The sequence below is a fragment of the Vulpes lagopus genome, chromosome 3, assembly GCF_018345385.1.
Source record: "Vulpes lagopus strain Blue_001 chromosome 3, ASM1834538v1, whole genome shotgun sequence".
Lineage (NCBI taxonomy): Eukaryota > Metazoa > Chordata > Mammalia > Carnivora > Canidae > Vulpes > Vulpes lagopus.
The window spans coordinates 83,394,714-83,412,300 of NC_054826.1; the positions used below are offsets into that span (position 1 = coordinate 83,394,714).

The 17,587-nt window shown below is 37.4% G+C and overlaps 1 protein-coding gene across 5 annotated transcripts in view; it reads right to left on the reverse strand.

Annotated features, from left to right (window-relative positions):
* The window catches only part of TARBP1 (TAR (HIV-1) RNA binding protein 1), an 83,355-nt gene that overhangs the window by 54,007 nt on the left and 11,761 nt on the right, over positions 1 to 17,587 (reverse strand). For 4 of the 5 annotated variants that reach the window (XR_005986531.1, XR_005986530.1, XM_041746859.1 and 1 more), the window contains exons 6-11: positions 16,084 to 16,181; positions 13,247 to 13,382; positions 12,587 to 12,683; positions 11,344 to 11,433; positions 5,971 to 6,112; positions 78 to 177 (exon numbers count right to left, since the gene is read on the reverse strand). Coding sequence is in view for 3 of the 5 variants with exons in the window: in XM_041746859.1 (XP_041602793.1) it covers positions 78 to 177; positions 5,971 to 6,112; positions 11,344 to 11,433; positions 12,587 to 12,683; positions 13,247 to 13,382; positions 16,084 to 16,181 (663 nt within the window). In the remaining 2 variants the exon portion in view is untranslated. The remainder of the gene's footprint in view (positions 1 to 77; positions 178 to 5,970; positions 6,113 to 11,343; positions 11,434 to 12,586; positions 12,684 to 13,246; positions 13,383 to 16,083; positions 16,182 to 17,587) is intronic. The other variant, XM_041746860.1, reaches the window with a different exon arrangement.

Genomic DNA, 17,587 nt, shown 5'->3' on the forward strand with positions numbered 1-17,587 from the left:
TCTGAACAGGCACCATAAATTGGATTAGTCTTTAAAAAAAAAAAAAAAGCTTTCTTTACAAGTTTAGAAACACTTACCTATACTGAGATTTCATTCCTTCCACATCTACAGCCAATAAGACCATCATCGCAACTAGCTTGGCTTCGAACCAGTCAGGCATAAAGCGGTCTTCTCCTGCTTAACCAATGAGAATTGAGATTTGCAAAGCGTTAGCAAAATCCTTTAAAGATGATGTTTCAAGAAGAAAACAGCCAAATGATTATGTCGTATCAATATCAAAGTACAAGTGCTGAGATAAAATGCAATGGCCTCCAGCATAGCTCATGGTTATAATGAGAGTTGTAGTGAGTGGTATAAAATGGGTGAAGGGAGTGCACACGAGGAGGCTGTGCCCTCATCTGTCCCGAAACAAAAGAAAGTCCCATGAAGGACAACTGGGCTGAGCAAGAAGACTGGGAAATGGGACGCCTGGGTGGCTCAGTGGTTAAAGCGTCTGCCTTTGGCTTGGGGCGTGTTCCTGGAGTCCTGGGATCAAGCCCCGCATTGGGCTCCCTGCAGGGAGCCTGTTTCTCCCTCTGCCTAGGTCTCTGCCTCTCTCTCTGTCTCTCTCATGAATAAATAAATAAAATCTTTAAAAAAAAAAAAAAAGGCGGCTGGGAAATGAATAGTAGGGGGAGGGAGACAAGGCTTTCCCAAGGAAAGAAGAGCATACTGAAGGCCCTCTGGAGGGCACATCGGGCCACATTCCAGGGGATGGAAGGATGCCAGTGCAGCAGGGGTACACGTGTGGGAGGGAGTGCCAAAGATGAGGTGACACAGACAGCTGGGGAAGAGATCCCAGACCTTAGCAGGCCATACAAAGAATTTGTTTTACCCTAAAGGCAAGGAGAAGCTACTTGAGGTTAAAGCGAAGAAATATAAAGGGAGGAAACATCTGTAGATCCAAATTGGTAGTTTAAAAAGATTTCTCCAAGTACATAAGACTGTAGGGGAAGCAAGAGGAGATTCAAGGTAACGAGATGAGAGGCAATTCTGGTTATTTCAGTTGAGAGAAGAGAATTGGCTAAAAGGAAAGCAGAGGAGGATGGGATGGGTTCCAGACAAAGGCTCTGGAGCCTCAGACCTGTGTCTGACCCCAGTCCTGTGCTTTTCAGCTGTGGGACCCTGGACAACTGTTTCTCCTCTCAGAAAGATTAGGTCTACGCTGAAACTCACAACAATATGTGTCAACTACACTCAAAAAAATAGTGTACCCCCAAAAAAAAAAAAATAGTGTACCCGGTGGTGCAGCGGTTTAGGGTCGCCTGCAGCCTGGGGTGTGATCCTGGAGACCCAGGATCGAGTCCCATGTCAGGCTTCCTGTATGGAGCCTGCTTCTCCCTCTGCCTGTGTCCCTGCCCCTCTCTCTCTCTCTCTCTCTGTCTCTGTCTCTATGAATAAAATCTTTAAAATATAAAATAAAATAAAAATTAAAAATAAATTAAATTAAATCAAATAGAAGAAAAACCTAAAAAACAAAGTTTAGGTCATCTTCTATGAAATCAAACTAATAAAGCCTATGACTCTCCTTGGGTTTATTATAAAAATTGAATTTACACAGTTTCTAGAAGAAGTTGTGGAAGAGAGAACATGGTAAACAGATTAAATGGTTAACAGATTAAAATGAATATTTTCCCATCTCTGAAAGCCAATTAAATGAAAATAAGCCGTTAATAGATTTCTTTCGCATTCGTGGTATATGATTATAGTGAAATCACACTTTTTACCTCAATTCTCAAGAAAAATTTAGGTAGCACATCTAGTTCTCCAGCCCAGTAGCTCAAATACTTAAACCATTTTCTTAAACATCCTCACATACTTTGGAGGTAATTTAATATATTTTGACATAAATGCACTAGAATAGTACAGAAGATAGTAGTAAAAACATACTTGCATGGAGGACAAATCAGTTAAAAATACAACAAAATGATAAACTCTGTTATGTATTATTTATTAAAATGCTATAAATGCGACTTAGGTACAATCAGTAAAAAAAATTTGCATATTAAAAAAACAACAACACCCAATGTGGGTGCTATTCAGAAAAATGTAGTAGGCTAAATTTCTAAGTGTAGTAAAGATGAGTTACTGAAACTCGTTCTCAGAAACATTTTCCTCACATTAATGCTTTCATCCCCACATTTACATTAAAAAGTCATTCATAAACACAGACTAAGATGAAGTCATTCATGAGCAATCATGTAACCAGACACCCCTGACCTCAGGGTAGGTGCGGGTGGGGGTGCTACTTGAGAATGAGAGCTCTCCAATCATAGCCCCACTCCCATAGCATGTAAGCAGGAAGCCTTGGGCCTGTAAATACTACCCTTGTCGTTATGACCCATACAGGAGTTGAGCCCTCAAAGTGGCTAACCTGACTGGTTTCACTCTCTCTAGCAAAATACAGCAGAGTTCAGAAACACAGATCCTGTTTGAAATCCTAAGCAGTTTTTCACCTTCGATACTGAAAGGGAAGGTTATACATCAGAAGTGTAGTGGATTTTTAATGACTTTTGACTTTTTTTTGACAGGAATGCCACAGTACCAGACCAATAATAACAGAGTACGTTGCTCCTCTAATGGAAGATGCACTCTGGCAGGTATTTCTGCTATAGGCTGCTTCCTCAGTACCCTGCCAGCACAGGAAGCAAATCCACGTTAGAGAGCAGTGGCTCTCAAAACTTCAGCACATTGTAGAATCACCTGGAGGCTTTGTTTTTTTTTTTGTTTTTTGTTTTTTGTTTTTTTTAAATTTTATTTATTTATGATAGGCACACAGTGAGAGAGAGAGAAGCAGAGACACAGGCAGAGGGAGAAGCGGGCTCCATGCACCGGGAGCCCGAAGTGGGATTCGATCCCGGGTCTCCAGGATCGCGCCCCGGGCCAAAGGCAGGCGCCAAACCGCTGCGCCACCCAGGGATCCCCTGGAGGCTTTGTTAATACAGAGGGTAAGCCCCCTCCCAGAGTTTGATTAACAGGCTTGGGACAGAGCTGGAGAATTTGTTTTTCTAAATAGTTTCCAGATGATCTTGGTGTTACTGGTCTGAAAACCATACTCTGCAAAGCACTGATGGAGAATACCTCTTTACACTCCCTTTTTGCTCACTGAAGCCAGACAAGTGGAGGCAAAAAAAATTTTTTTTTCTTAAAGATTTTATTTATTTATTCCTGAGACACACACACACACACACACAGAGAGAGAGAGAGACAGAGACACAGGCAGAGGGAGAAGCAGGCTCCATGCAGGGAGCCTGACATGGGACTCGATCCTGGGTCTCCAGGATCACACCCTGGACTGAAGGCGGCGCTAAACTGCTGAGCCATCAGGGCTGCCCAAAAAATGGTTTTAAAGAAACAAAGGAATTGCTGGCTATTACTAGTCACCCTAATGCATTTTATCCCTGAATCACCAGTCAAATCATATTACCACGAAATTTAAAAATTGAAAGTGATGTGAATTAATCTACAGTGTTGGGAGAGCATAAGGGGCTCGTCCGGAGCATGGAGGAAAGAAAGGTGAAGAGGATTAAAAAGAGGTATGAAAACACTTTTGAGCATGACAAATATGCTCATTACCTTGCTATGTGGTAGTTTCATATATACATAAGTCCAAACCCATCACACCGTACAGCAGTGTAATGTATGTCAATGACATCTCAAGGCTGTTTTTAAAATTTGTTGTACAACTGCAATGTACTACTTCAGGGCTATTCTGTTTCTCTAGATTTCTTGGTTACATTTTAAGTAGGCACATCATTTAACTACAAAATCTTTCTACCAAATATCCTTTCTGAGGGACTGATTTAAGATACATTTCTTCAAATGTATTTCCCTCTTTGGTTAATCTTAGCACTGTCCAAGGTCTGACAAGCCTTTAGTGCTACTTGCAAACTATGTTTCACTTTCGGTACTTCAGAAAGCCTGTCCTGAAAGCTCTTCAACATTTTTGTTTGTTTATAGGTGATGCTGGTTTTGTGTGGTTTTTGCTGCTATTGTTTTGTTGTCTTACATAACGTGTCCAAGACAGTATATGTGTCCATATGCATACACACGTAGACATAATGTGTGTGTGTGTACCTCATAGCCATCTTTACCTTTACCATTCCTTCTGGGGCTCCATGCCATAGACAGATGATGGATCTATAAATACAGAGACAGATAGATGCCTACCTACTTTCAGCTCCTTGGATGCAAGTTCATCCCAGCCTTGTGGGATATTCCTTCCCACTTTTCACCTTTAATCTCTACTCACTTGTCAGATGTCACCCACCTGGTGGCCTCCCTTTACCTCTGCTGGTCTATCCATTCCAAATAGGTACTGCTTACAAGGGTTCCCCATTCTAGTGCTTGTTATGTCTTTCAAGGCACTGTGCAGGGATTACCTGCTTACCTACCAACTTCCTTGCTAGATGATGATCTCTCTGAGGGCATAGCTTTTATATCTCTGAGGGATATAGCTTTTATATCTGACTCCAATGCCTGATCCTTAGAAAACAATTGATATATGCTTGCTGAATCAACAGTGTAAAATCTATCTATATTAACTGTGCCAACCCCCCCCCCAACCCAAAAAAAAAATCTACTTTAGATGTAGAACCTGATTGTATATAGTGTTTTGGGCAATTAAGTCCTCATACAAAAACAAAATTGAATAGTACGTGTATTTTACGTTCAGAAACTCAAGCTAAATTTTGTTGCTTTGGAATTTATTAACTTGCTCTGAAAACTGCCCCAGTAACTGCTAATTAAACCTCATAAAGGCACTCAGCCAAGGGCATTAAAAGTCAAACAAAAATACTAAAAATACACACAAATGTCTCCTTTGCCCTTGAAATCAAATTTCAAGTTTTTTAAAAACTTAAAATGGTATATTATATTATATTATAAACAGTATATTTTAAGTCCTAGGAATATTACAGAAGAAATTCTAAAAATCTTGTTTCATCTGATTTTGAATATTTACTCAGATCTGATGCTATTATATATTCTGAATTATAAAACAAGGTTGTAAGTATTTTAGGGACTTTAACATATGTGTACTCTACCAGGGACTATAATTTATTTATTATTATAGGCCTAACAAAAGAATCTTCCAAGTAACAGCACAGAGAGAAAAAAAAAAAAAACAGGAAAGAGAAATGTTCTAAGAAGGAAGAACAGATAAACTCTTGTATTTCGGAAGGATAATTATCTGATCATTTAAAACCTATTCCACGATCAGATTAAAGGAATCGGTACATGAAAATGACTTTGTCTGAGACAAAGCCAGGAAATTTAAGATGCGTTAAATTCAAAGATGCAATTTACCCAAATTATCACTAAGGACTTAAATGAAGAAGAGGCATTAGAAATGTAAAAATAATCCTAATTAATGAATCTGCTGATAGTTCTTCCCTCATGGCACTCTTACACATTTCCCTCAAAGAAGCTAGAAAACTGATCTTGGCTAAGTATCTGGTAAAAAGAAAAAAACAAAACAATCCTTTCAAACATAATATTTCCTAAAACTACTTTTCACAATCAGCTCATACTGCAGGTGATGCTTTGAAAACAAATGCACAAAAGATGCATTGATTGGTCTACAAATATTTCCACTTACAGAGGCTTTAGAAACATGGCTGCAGTAGCTAGCCTGCAAAAACTAATTGTAGAATAAATTTGTCTGTGTCCAATTCCTACTCTGGCAATTTACTAGTTTCTTAAAACATACAAAAATAGTTTAAAATCTCAAGTCCTACACCAGATAAAGTACAAGTTAGGAAACCTAAGTTTACATTTCATTATTCACATCATTTGGCTGAAAACCTAAATTTGATTATCAGTAAATTGGCACACATTTGGTTAAGCTTCTGTCTTGATCTGAAAAATTAGTTCAAAGTTCTCTGAAAACAATTTGGTGATAATAATCCATATAAGTGATTTCAGACTTACTTTCCCAAGAAGGTGACTTAATACACTCTTGAACTAGGTTCTTCACGTAAGCATTTAAAGAGGATGTCTCAGGAAGTCCAATGGAGCTACAAGCCGAGGCATGCCTAAAACAGCTTTCATTAACACGCAACCAATCACAGAGCTAGGAAAGAAAACAGTTATTTCTTTATTTTAAAAACCTAAACGAACAAAGGGTTTCTAATTTCCCTGAGACAATTTTCTTTCTTCCACAATAACCTGAAATTTAAATATCTGAACACAACAGGGGCACCTTGGTGGATCAGTCAGTTAAGCATCTGCCTTCAGCTCAGGTCATGATCTCCGGGTCCTGGGATCTGAGCTCCACATCAGGCTCCCTGCTGCTTCTCCCTCTCCCTCTGCCCATCCCCCTGTTCCTGTGCTCTCTCTCAAACAAGTAAATCTAAAAAAAAAAAAAAAAAAAAAGACGTAATAAAACATTTAGCCATGACTGTGCACAGTGCAGATAGAAAAAAAAAAGTGTATTTGTATGTATGTGTACGTGTGTACATACATACACATGAATATATAAACTTAACAAATGTTTTAAGGTATCTAATATATAGTGCACATTTTCATAAGGCCTTCTAAAGAACATCTCTGTGAAAAATGACACACTATGTAAACCAAATTACAACCTTAAATTAAAATTAAATTAAAATTCATTCCTACTTCCTATACTAAAACAAGGATATGTTTGTTTTTGAAAGAATGTAGAATGTATTAGCTTTAATTAAAGTTCCTACCTTCCTCACAAGTCTATCATATGTGCATTTTAAAATATAGTAACTAAAAAGAGAAATACCTATCCTTCTCCATGACACCTTTTAGAAGATTTGCAAAACTAAAAGTCCACAGAATTCATCTTTGGTCACGTGTAATTGTGAATTTTGTTTTGAAATCTATTTATGTTCTCAGTTTTCTTTTTACAGATCTCTTACTGTACAAATTCAACATATGAATTTAAATATGAAGTAAATAATTATGAAATAAGTCTTTCCAAAAAATAATAATTTTTTTAAAGTATTCCTTGCATTAAGGTTGTCCAAAATTATATATAAGGAGACAATAATACATCACCTGATCAAAGACAAACTTGATGAACAAATGAATCAGTCAAAACTAAAACTGACATACCTTAGGTGCCAATGAACGAGTAGTTCAGAACACTAAAGAAGTTGCTCTATGTAGGTCTTTATCAAGTTGGATAATCGTGAAATCTAACAGTGAGGTCAGCCAGGATACTGACCTTGCAACAGGATATACTTTTTCTTTATGTTTCTCTCAAACTGGCCAGCTAAGTTTCTTAATTATTGCTATAAAATGTGTGAGGTTAAAAAAAAAAAAATGTGTGAGGTTTTGCAAATCTTGCATTTCCCACAAGCACCATCCTATTAAAGCAAAACAACTGACAAACTCAAATTCCTATTTGCTGTTTCTATTAAACCTGGCATAAGATTCAAGATATTTTTCTCTTCAAAGAGTTTTCATTTCAGGATTCTGGGTTAAAATGGCATCTACCTAGCAATCCCTGGGAGACAGGTTCCTTTGCCCTTTAAAATACAAATCTCAAAAGTTTATTTGGATACTGCCAAGACAATGAGAAGATGCCACAGATTGGGAGAAAATATTTGTAAAAGACACATGACTGGTGAAAAATTGGTATCCAAAATATACAAAGAACTCTTAAAACTTCACATTAAGAAACCAGACAACCCAATTTTTTAAAATGGGCCAAAGATCTGAACCAACACCTCACCAAAGATATACAAATAGCAAAGAGCATATGAAAAGATGCTATCATAGGTCACTAGCCAATTGCAAATTAAAACCACAAGATACCACTATACACCTCAGAGAATGGCTAAAATCCAAGCCACTGACAATACCAAATGTTGACAAGGATGTGGGGCAACAGGAACTCTCATTCACTGCTGGTAGGAATGCAAAATGATATATCCACTTTGAAAGACAATTTGGTAGCTCCTTAGAAACTGAACATTTTCTTAACAGCAACTGTGCCCCTTGGTAATTATTAAAATTAGTTGAAGAGATATGTCCATACAAAAAACCCATATGTGAATGTTTATAGCAGCTTTAGCCATAATTGCCAGAATTTAAAAACAGCCAAGATATCCTCCAGGAGGTGAATGAACAAACAGTGGTACATCAGACAATGGAATATTATTTAGAGATTGAAAGACATGAGTTATCAAGCCATGAAAGGACATGAAGAACCTTAAATGTATATTTCTTAGTGAAAGAAGTTAATCCGAAAATGCTTCATAGTAGATTCCAACTACATGACATTCTGGAAAAGGCAATACCATGGACAGAGAAAACATCAGTGGCTGTCAAGGGTTTGCGTGTGGCTGTGTGTGTGGGGGTGGGGGGTGGGGGAAGAGGCACGAGAAAAGAGAGGGATGAATAAGGGGAGTGCAGGGGATTTTTAGGACAGTGAAACTAACGGTGTGATACTGCAATGGTGAATACGTGTCATCTGTCAAAGTCCATATAACATACAACCCGAAAAGTGAACCCCAATGTTAACCATGCACAGTAGTTAATAATCCTGTATCAATACTGGCCCATCAATCATGACAAATGCACCCCATTCATGCAAGATGCTAATACCAGAGCGTTGAGGAACTGTATGGGAACTCTCTGTACTTTCTGTTCAGTTTTTCCATGAACCTAAAACTGGTCTGAAAAATAAAGCCTATTATTTTTAAAATGTTACTTAGCTTGAGCTACCGGAAATTGCCATTTCCATAGGTTAAAAGTGACTGGATATCAATGATCTTATATGGGTCAAAATAATATTTACACGATAATGAGAACACTACCACCCACCAAGTTATACACTATAGACAAGTCTACACTAAGGGACACACATGTATATGTAATTCCTTCTGTTTTTAAACCAAAAGAATTAGGTTTGGGTTCAGCTATAAACCACCAGACGAAAGCTTCCTGAGGACAGCGGCTATTTATCTTGCTGATCATGTATTCCCAAAACTCAGCTTGGAGCCTAGTGTATACAAGGTGTGCAATAAAGAGTTTTCAATAAAAGAAGACATAAAGAGATAGCTAATATACCAAGAGAAAGTTAAAAAGAAAGAAGAATATGAAGACACTGAATTAGAGAACAGAGAAAAATCAGAGGAACAAGTTAGAAAATCGGGGGGGGGGGGGAGGGGTGTGAGCCTTTCTAACAAACAATAAAATAACATCTGGCTGGCCAAAGGGAAAAAGACCATAAAGTGTGCTTACATTCGGTGTGGACCAAGCATAGTCTGAAACATCTTCACATGCAATTTCTTAATGAGACCTCACAGCTCATACCGTATGTCAAAATAAATTCCAGATGGATTAACCACAATTTACAAACTAGACTTATCAATGAATAGACGTCATTTAAATACTTGAACAAAGCAGAATATCTGAACAAAATGCAAAGAACAAATATATTTACTGGACATCTGGAGAAATTTAAACACTGAATATTTGAAATCAAGAAATGGGTTGTTAACACTTTTAGGTATGGTGAGAGCCTATTTAGGCCCTTTCAAAGCCTTTACCTTTTAGCAGCATATATTTCTAGATGAATTGAAAAGACTAAAAGTCCAACAAAAGGAACTGATTAAATAAATTATAAAATATTTAATCGACTGAATTTTTAAATATTACATAGTGGAGATTTAGCAACATGTTAAAATGCTCAAATGTGGGACGCTTGGGTGGTTCAGTGGTTGAGTGTCTGCCTTTGGCTCAAGGCATAATCCCAGGACTCTGGGATCGGGTCCCACGTCGGGCTTCCTGCATGAAGCCTGCTACTCCCTCTGCCTATGTCTCTCTCTCTCTCTCTCTCTCTGTGTCCCTCATGAATAAATAAATAAAATCTTAAAAAAAAATTTTAAATAAAATAAAATGCTCAAATGTGAAGATGAAAAATAAAATTCAAAACAGTATAATCATAAAAAAAAAACAAAAACAGTATAATCATTATTTTTGTTTTAAAAAAAAATCATACATGTTGGGCAGCCCCAGTGGCCCAGCGGTTTAGCGCCTGTCTTCGGCCCAGGGTGTGATCCTGGAGTCCAGGGATCGAGTCCCACGTCGGGCTCCCTGCATGGAGCCTGCTTCTCCCTCTGCCTGTGTCTCTGCCTCTCTCTCTGTCTCTGTCTCTCATGAATAAATAAAATCTTAAAAAAATAATAATAATAAAATAAAATAAAAAAAAATCATACATGTTAATAATATATCATTTTAAATATACATATATAGAGAGAAAGCAAGACTGAGAATATGTATACTGAAAAAAATAATTAAGCCAAAAAATATGGATTTAATTTGATTGTAGGCATTACAGCTGATTTTTTATTTTCTTTACATGGTTCTGTATTTTTCAGATTCCACCTAATTAGATGCATTATGATCAAGAAAATAAAATGAAATTCATATTTTTTTAAGACCCCAATTTTCTTTTTCTTCATTCCCTCTATTACCCTATTCTATGCCTCATGATTTCACACCTGAATTATTTTAACACAGTTCAAGATGATTTCTCGTTTCTCTCTGTGTGTACACAGACGGACCTGCCTTCTAAAAGAAATGATCACATCCCTACCCTCAGTGATCTCTCACGTACTGAAGAAATAGAATTCTTTTTTAAAAAAGCTCCCTGTCCTCAAAAACCATATAACCTGTAGAGGACACAGATTATAATTCAACCAGCTATACCAATGGGTAAGAGCTAACAGGAGCAGAGTGAATGAAGTTCCTTGGTTTCAGACAAAACAGAGAGGAGGAAGCAGACCACCAAGGACCCCACACAGAAAAGCAGCACCAGGAGGCTAGTGGGACTGCAGGGCCATCGTGGGGAAGTAGCACCTGCCAGGGTCTCCATGAGACCAACGGCTGCAGATGAGGAAGGGTGTTCAGGATTTCATGATACATTTGATGCACCAAGTCAGGAAGAATCAGGAATTACCCTAATGTCAGACCTGGGCAATTGGATAGAAGGAAGTGTCATTAACAGAAAAAGCCAGAAGGAGGAGGTCCTATGTTACTGTTTCTGAGTTATCCAGACTCGAGATCTGCCCATAAGGACTACCTACCTTCTCTTCTAAGTGAGTCTGTCTCTATCCCAAACATTCTGCAGTCTCCCTTTAAGATTCTTGGTAGCATTATTAGTTAGGTTCACTCAAAGCAAACACACAATATTTAAAAATCTCTGTCCATAGATAACAAGGTCAACATATTTTACATAAGTGGCTAGTGGTTGAGTTCAATCAGAAAACAATTTTTTATAACTCTCAAAAGACCTTATCATTAAATTATTTTCAATCTTACCTCTGTCCACAGTGAGGTTCCTCGTCTTAAGGACTCCTCTTGTCTCAGAGACATGAGAAAAGTTGAAACATCAGAAAGTGACACCTTTTCCTACAAGGGGGGCAGGTGGGGGGAGGGTGTCAGGGCAGTTTAAAAAAGTTAAGTTACTCATTTAAAAATTTTAAGCGAATAAAATGAAATCACTGTAAAAGCAAGCTAACATACTATTTAAAATATAATGTTACTAGTTAAATCAAAAGAAAGCTATCTTTTTTTAAAGAAAATAACTTTAGAAATGAAGATACTGACTACAATCAATACATTGTCATATAAAGTGGAAAATTATTTTATAAATATGTTCCTTATGATCAAGGTTACCAACTTAGAGACAAGATGGTCACTGTCTAAAGGCAAAAACAAAAACATCCTATAAAAAATTACTTATTACTTAAGTTGAAAGGTGATGCTTACTTTTCAAAGCCATGAAAATGACCCCCTATCTTACGAAAACCACAGAAATCTTTTCACTCTTTAGGCTGTATATCTTGAATTAAGATAGCTTGCCCTAGGCCAGGTGTCAGCAAAACCACTCACAGCTCTTTTGTAAATAGTTTTAGTGGCACATAGCCACTTTATTTATAAACTGCCTATTGTTGCTTTTAAGTAGTTTTAACAGAGACTATAGGATATACAAAGCCTTAAAAAGTAAACTTTTTCTGGCCCTTCACAGAAAAAGTTTGCTGACCCTTATTCTCAGCAAGAATAGTGAAGGGGCTCTGTAAAAAAACAGATACTATATACTCCTTGAAGATCAATTTACAGGAAGATGTGCAGAAAAAGTATAGAGGAAACTAGGCAAAGGCTTCCAAGAGTCCTCTCCCAGTGGAGTCCACCAAGATGGGTTTAATTCCCCCAGCAACAAGCTGTGACAGCATGTGAAATGCTGTCTACCAGCGATGCTCCTTACAGACTCACAGCCCAGGGTTTTTATTGGGAGCTGGTCACAGCAGCACCCTTGCATAGCACCTACCAAGACTCCAGACGCCGAGAAGGAAAGCAAGGGTTCAGTATAACCACCCTGGGTAAACAGCAGGCACAGTACATCACTCTCCCTAGTAGCACAGGGAGAGCCCTGTTGAAACTCACATTCCTGGCCTCCAGCAAAGGCTGGCCCAACCCTACGAGCAGGGCTTTCGAATGATAGCATCACAAACTTGTAAACTGAAGTATCTTAAGTAAAAACTAAATGAATAAATAAACCTACCACATCTACTAAATTCATAGCTGTTTGAAGAAGATAGCACTGAGCTGCCCCTCTCAGCAGAATCTGATGGGTGATCATAGTGCACTGAAGAACATCCCTGATGCCAAAAAACAGAAACATGCATTTACATGCTCCCAAAGACAGTTCTGGTACTTTGTAAATATTGACAAAATTATTCATAGTATCTACAATGCCCAACATAGAAAGTCACCATCAGTACAACTTCAAAGCTATTATCTCCCATTAAGATCTCTAGTAGAGCTCAATTTTAATAGGGCATATATCTCTTTCAAAGACTATACATGAAGATACTATTAAAGTACTAATTTTACGTTTTTTGAAATCCTTTGCAATCAACATTACTGTTTGATATTTTACCTCTAGTTTTCTACATATCAATGTAATTTAAGAAAACCTTACTGGCCTTGTTTTAAAATGATCAAAATCCAAAATAATCATTCGTAAAACAAAATAAGCTCAATCATATAAACATATTTTTTACTTCTTAATATAAAATTAAGAGCTCCCAAGGAAGAGCTCAAAGCCCAATGCCAATATTAACCAAAACCACTCACTACAGACTAAAGCAGAGGGGAAAACAGAATTTACTGATGGAAAGTGACTACAGATATAACCATATGTGAACATAGAGAAAATTACCTGAGAGCAAGAAGCCCGTCTACACCCAGGGCTTTACATCTTGGGACATTTGCCAAAGCCTTAGACAGAAACAAAATGGGAATGCCACACCAATGTCTACTTGTCATCTTCTGAATAAACTTTAAGAGGAAACTACCTGTAAGAAAATGTTTTAAAACATCACTGTTCCCAAGCAGCACTCGGAAAGCTGCTCAACATCATTAGTCAGCAGGTATGAAAATGCAAATCAAAAACCATAATGAGATATAACTCCACGCCGGTGAAGACAGCAGTGGTCAAAAGGACAGACAATAACTGTCTGGCATGGACAGAGAGAAGCTGGAACCCTCACACACTGCTGGTGGGAATGCAAATTGGTGCAGCCAATGTGGTAAACAGCTAATGAGCTAAACTGAGTTAAACTGAAAATTACCATAGGAGCCAACAATTGGCACTCTCAGGTATACACTCAGGAGAACTAGAGGTTATGTTCACACAAAAACTTGCATGTGAATATTCACAGGAGCATTTTTCTTAATAACCAGAAGTGGAAACAATCTAGAGGTCCACCAAACTGATAAATGGATAAATAAAATGTGAGGTATCTATACAGGAGAGTATTATTCAGCCCCCCCAAAAATGAAATATTGATACATGGATCATTACTACTCATTCATGGATGATTCTTAAAAACCTTATGCTAAGTGAAAGAAATCAGACATAAATTAAAAAGCCACATATTATAGGATTCCATTTATATGAAACGTCTAGAATTAGGGAGTGTGTAGAGAAAGATTAGTGGCTGACAAGCTGGCAGGAAACGAGAATGGAAAATGATTGATGATGGTGATGAAAATATTCTTTCTGGGGTGATGCAAATATTCTAGAATTAGTGGTGGTAGTAGAACTTTGTGAATGTACTAAAAACCAATGAAACGAACACTTTAGAAGGGCAAGTTTTATGGTACGCAAATTATAGCTCAACAAACCTGTCGGGGAAAAAAAAATCAATGTTATTTCAATCTCATTCCTATAAGATAAGTACTCTACTATATTGCAGAGATTCTGATACCTGTGCAGCTATAATTTTTTTAAAAAAAGTTTAAGGTGTAAGATCAATGTTTTTATTGTTAGAAACCATTCCTTTGTTGGAGAGGTTAAAGAAAAACACGGTAGGAATTATTGATGGTAACTAGCCTCCAGTATTGCCATATGATAACATTAGATCCTTCTCATTCGCTGTTTCTTACCTACTCTGGATCTGATTACTATTCGCCTACCTTGAGATACCAACATAAGGTGCTCTGTTGTGCCTCCTCTGCTAGTACGTGATTTCGAACAGACCCTCAAATCATGCAACTAGTATGATTCTGTTTCCTCTGATCGTCACTATAGAAGACTTAAGAAACCCTTAGAAGCTTCTGAAAGGAGCTTGTGTTTTATTTATAAAATAATATTTTATATTTATTTATAAAATACCATGTACTTTAGATCTTCTAAGTACCCAACACAAAATTAGACACATTTAAGATACTCACTGGAAACTTGACTGAAAAACCTACAAAGTAGTAACTTGAGTTAACATTTTACTTGCTCTCTCTTCTGCTAAGTTCCCACGTTTGTCTCATACCTCACTTGTGGCACAGGGAAGATGGTGATGGCTGAGCTACCATTTCACATTCATGCAACACACTTATAAATTTCCATGTGTGCCAGGGCCACAGACAGCAGGTGTTCATACTCTAGGGGTGCTCCTACCATCCCCTCTCCCTCCCAATCTCTCTCTCTCTGTACTGCTGATCTGGGATGTGCCAACATGGTCAGCAAAGTAATCCCCAGATGGCTTACACTTCTCTGACTTCTGGCAAACCAAAGAACACCTGAGTTAGCTTCCCCATGAACTAGCTTTTTAAAAAAGTAATCAAAACAATTTTCTAGAAACCTAAAGTTGAGACACACACATCTTCTTTTTTCATTTTTTTCCCTGATTTCTGAATAGATATTACTATTGGTCATTGTCTCACCCTATTTGCAGATGAAATACAAAACGAAATGTGTTTCCTACCCAGGCTTGCTTTATAAGCCACAAAGCCACAAGTGAAAAAAAAGACCCAGGAAGGAGAGTTAAATCCTGCTGCTGCTCAACAAACAAAATAACAATAGTTTTGCTCTTTGCTTACCAACTTAACTCATCAGGAAGGAAAATAAATCCCTAATCTGAAGAAGTGGGTATTTCTAAGACACAAGGTCTTACATAAAGCAAGTACATTTTTCTTGTACCTGTTAAGTTCCTATCTATATAGGGACAGTTTAACCACAATGGATACTCTGTTTACAACTTTTTCCTAAACACAGGTCTTCAATCAATTTTGCTAATTTTTTGGAAAGCAAATACAGAAAACTAGAAAAGATGACCAACTGCAACACACATTCTTTTTTTTTTTTTTTTTTTTTTTTTTATGATAGTCACAGAGAGAGAGAGAGAGGCAGAGACACAGGCGGAGGAAGAAGCAGGCTCCATGCACCGGGAGCCCGATGTGGGATTCGATCCCGGGTCTCCAGGATCGCGCCCTGGGCCAAAGGCAGGCGCCAAACCGCTGCGCCACCCAGGGATCCCTGCAACACACATTCTAAAATGACTTCCATACTACTCATGCCAATGCTGACAATACATGTTATATATAAAGGCAAAAATGTGTACCCAATTACAATGAAAACCTGCATAATTCTGATAAAATGTGTATATTCTGGAAAAAGGATAACACTGATTATAATAGTCATAGAATAGTGCTTTATCACAATATACTAAAAATTTTAAAGCTAATAAATTAAAAAAACTAAACTTTATTGACACATACTCTTTATTTCTTCTGGAAGAAGAGAAACATAAGTGACTAAAAACTTCTGCAATTTCAGTCCCAACGGAGAACCACTTCCTATCAGCTGGCCTGGGGACCTATAGACAAATGAGGAAAAAAAACAAATACTTAAAATTTACAAATAAGTATACTGAAACTAAATGAACTACGGCTCAAGAGTCTTTCAACAACAATCAGACCATTTTTTTTTTTAACTTGCATTTTATTTTTTAGTGAAATTTTGAATATCCTTCTGAATATAAAATATCAGGGTCTTCTAGGAAAATGGACATGAGTTAGTATAGTAACATACTAAGTAGACACAGATTTCCTTTTTATGTTACTTTTCCTGACACATATATGAATCTTGCTAAAATAGCATAATTTTTTAAAAGTCAAAAATGATCATTTTCACTTATATTTTATTGTTCCCAACATGTAATCCAATGGTTTTAAATCTTTAAGTATTAAATAAAAGAAATAACACTCAAAGAAAAACATATATGAGTAATTAATGACTTTTGCAAGAACATTTGGTTGTTAACATCTACTAAAGTCATTTTTTTTCCTGCTATGTGCTTCTACCAGGAACATTATCTGCTAATTGAACACATTAGAGTGCAAGGAAACTGAAGGCATTTCATAATAAATGTGTCTGTCGACTCCTTTAGAGGCACCAAGCAGGTTTTACTGCTTCTCCAGCTGTCTAATTGCTTCACAGAACTATTCAATAGTAATGAGTTATTTGAAAACTAATTGGCAAATCAAGTATTGCTATGCTCTTTCAATATTTATTAAAGAAGATTAAATATTAGTATAACTTAGCACAAACTAAATTTAAACATTCTAAAGAAACTGGCAGTGGGTGGGGAGGGTGGTCTGTTTAGAGCTATTCAGAACAGAAGACTTGCAAGTATAAATTTAGTTCATCAGTATTCAAAAAACAACTTAAGTTCAAAGGCAGGGGAATATTCTGAAGGTGTAATTCAAGGGTACAGATAATGCTCAAAAAACGAGGCTCTGGCACAATACTGATAAACTCTCCTTGCTGTCTAACTTTCTGAAGGGAGAGAAGAGGCAAAGAAGTGACAGATTCTTGGTCATGGCAGCCTCTGTCACATTTGGAAAGAGCAAGGTTAGTGAGCCCTGTGGCATTAGGACTAGAATCGGATGTACTGCTGGGAACTTGTGGCTTTTCACATGGATAGAGGTGGATGGATGGACAGACGGACCCTGAAACAGACACAGATGAGTAAGTCTGCTCAGCAGACATAGCTGGGAAACCGAGAGAGAATAGTTAAGCAAATGTGGTAACAAGTTAACATCGGGGGAACGTGGACAAGAGTTACGTGGGAATTCTCTGTATTATCCTCGCAGATGTTTCTAAGTTAAAATAAATGTTTTTTCAAAAAAGGGGAAAAAAGGTGTAGAATGTTGGTTAGCCAAAGTCACTACCATTTCCAAGAGAGCAGGAGTCAGAGCAAGGGGAAGAAAGTCAGCTCAG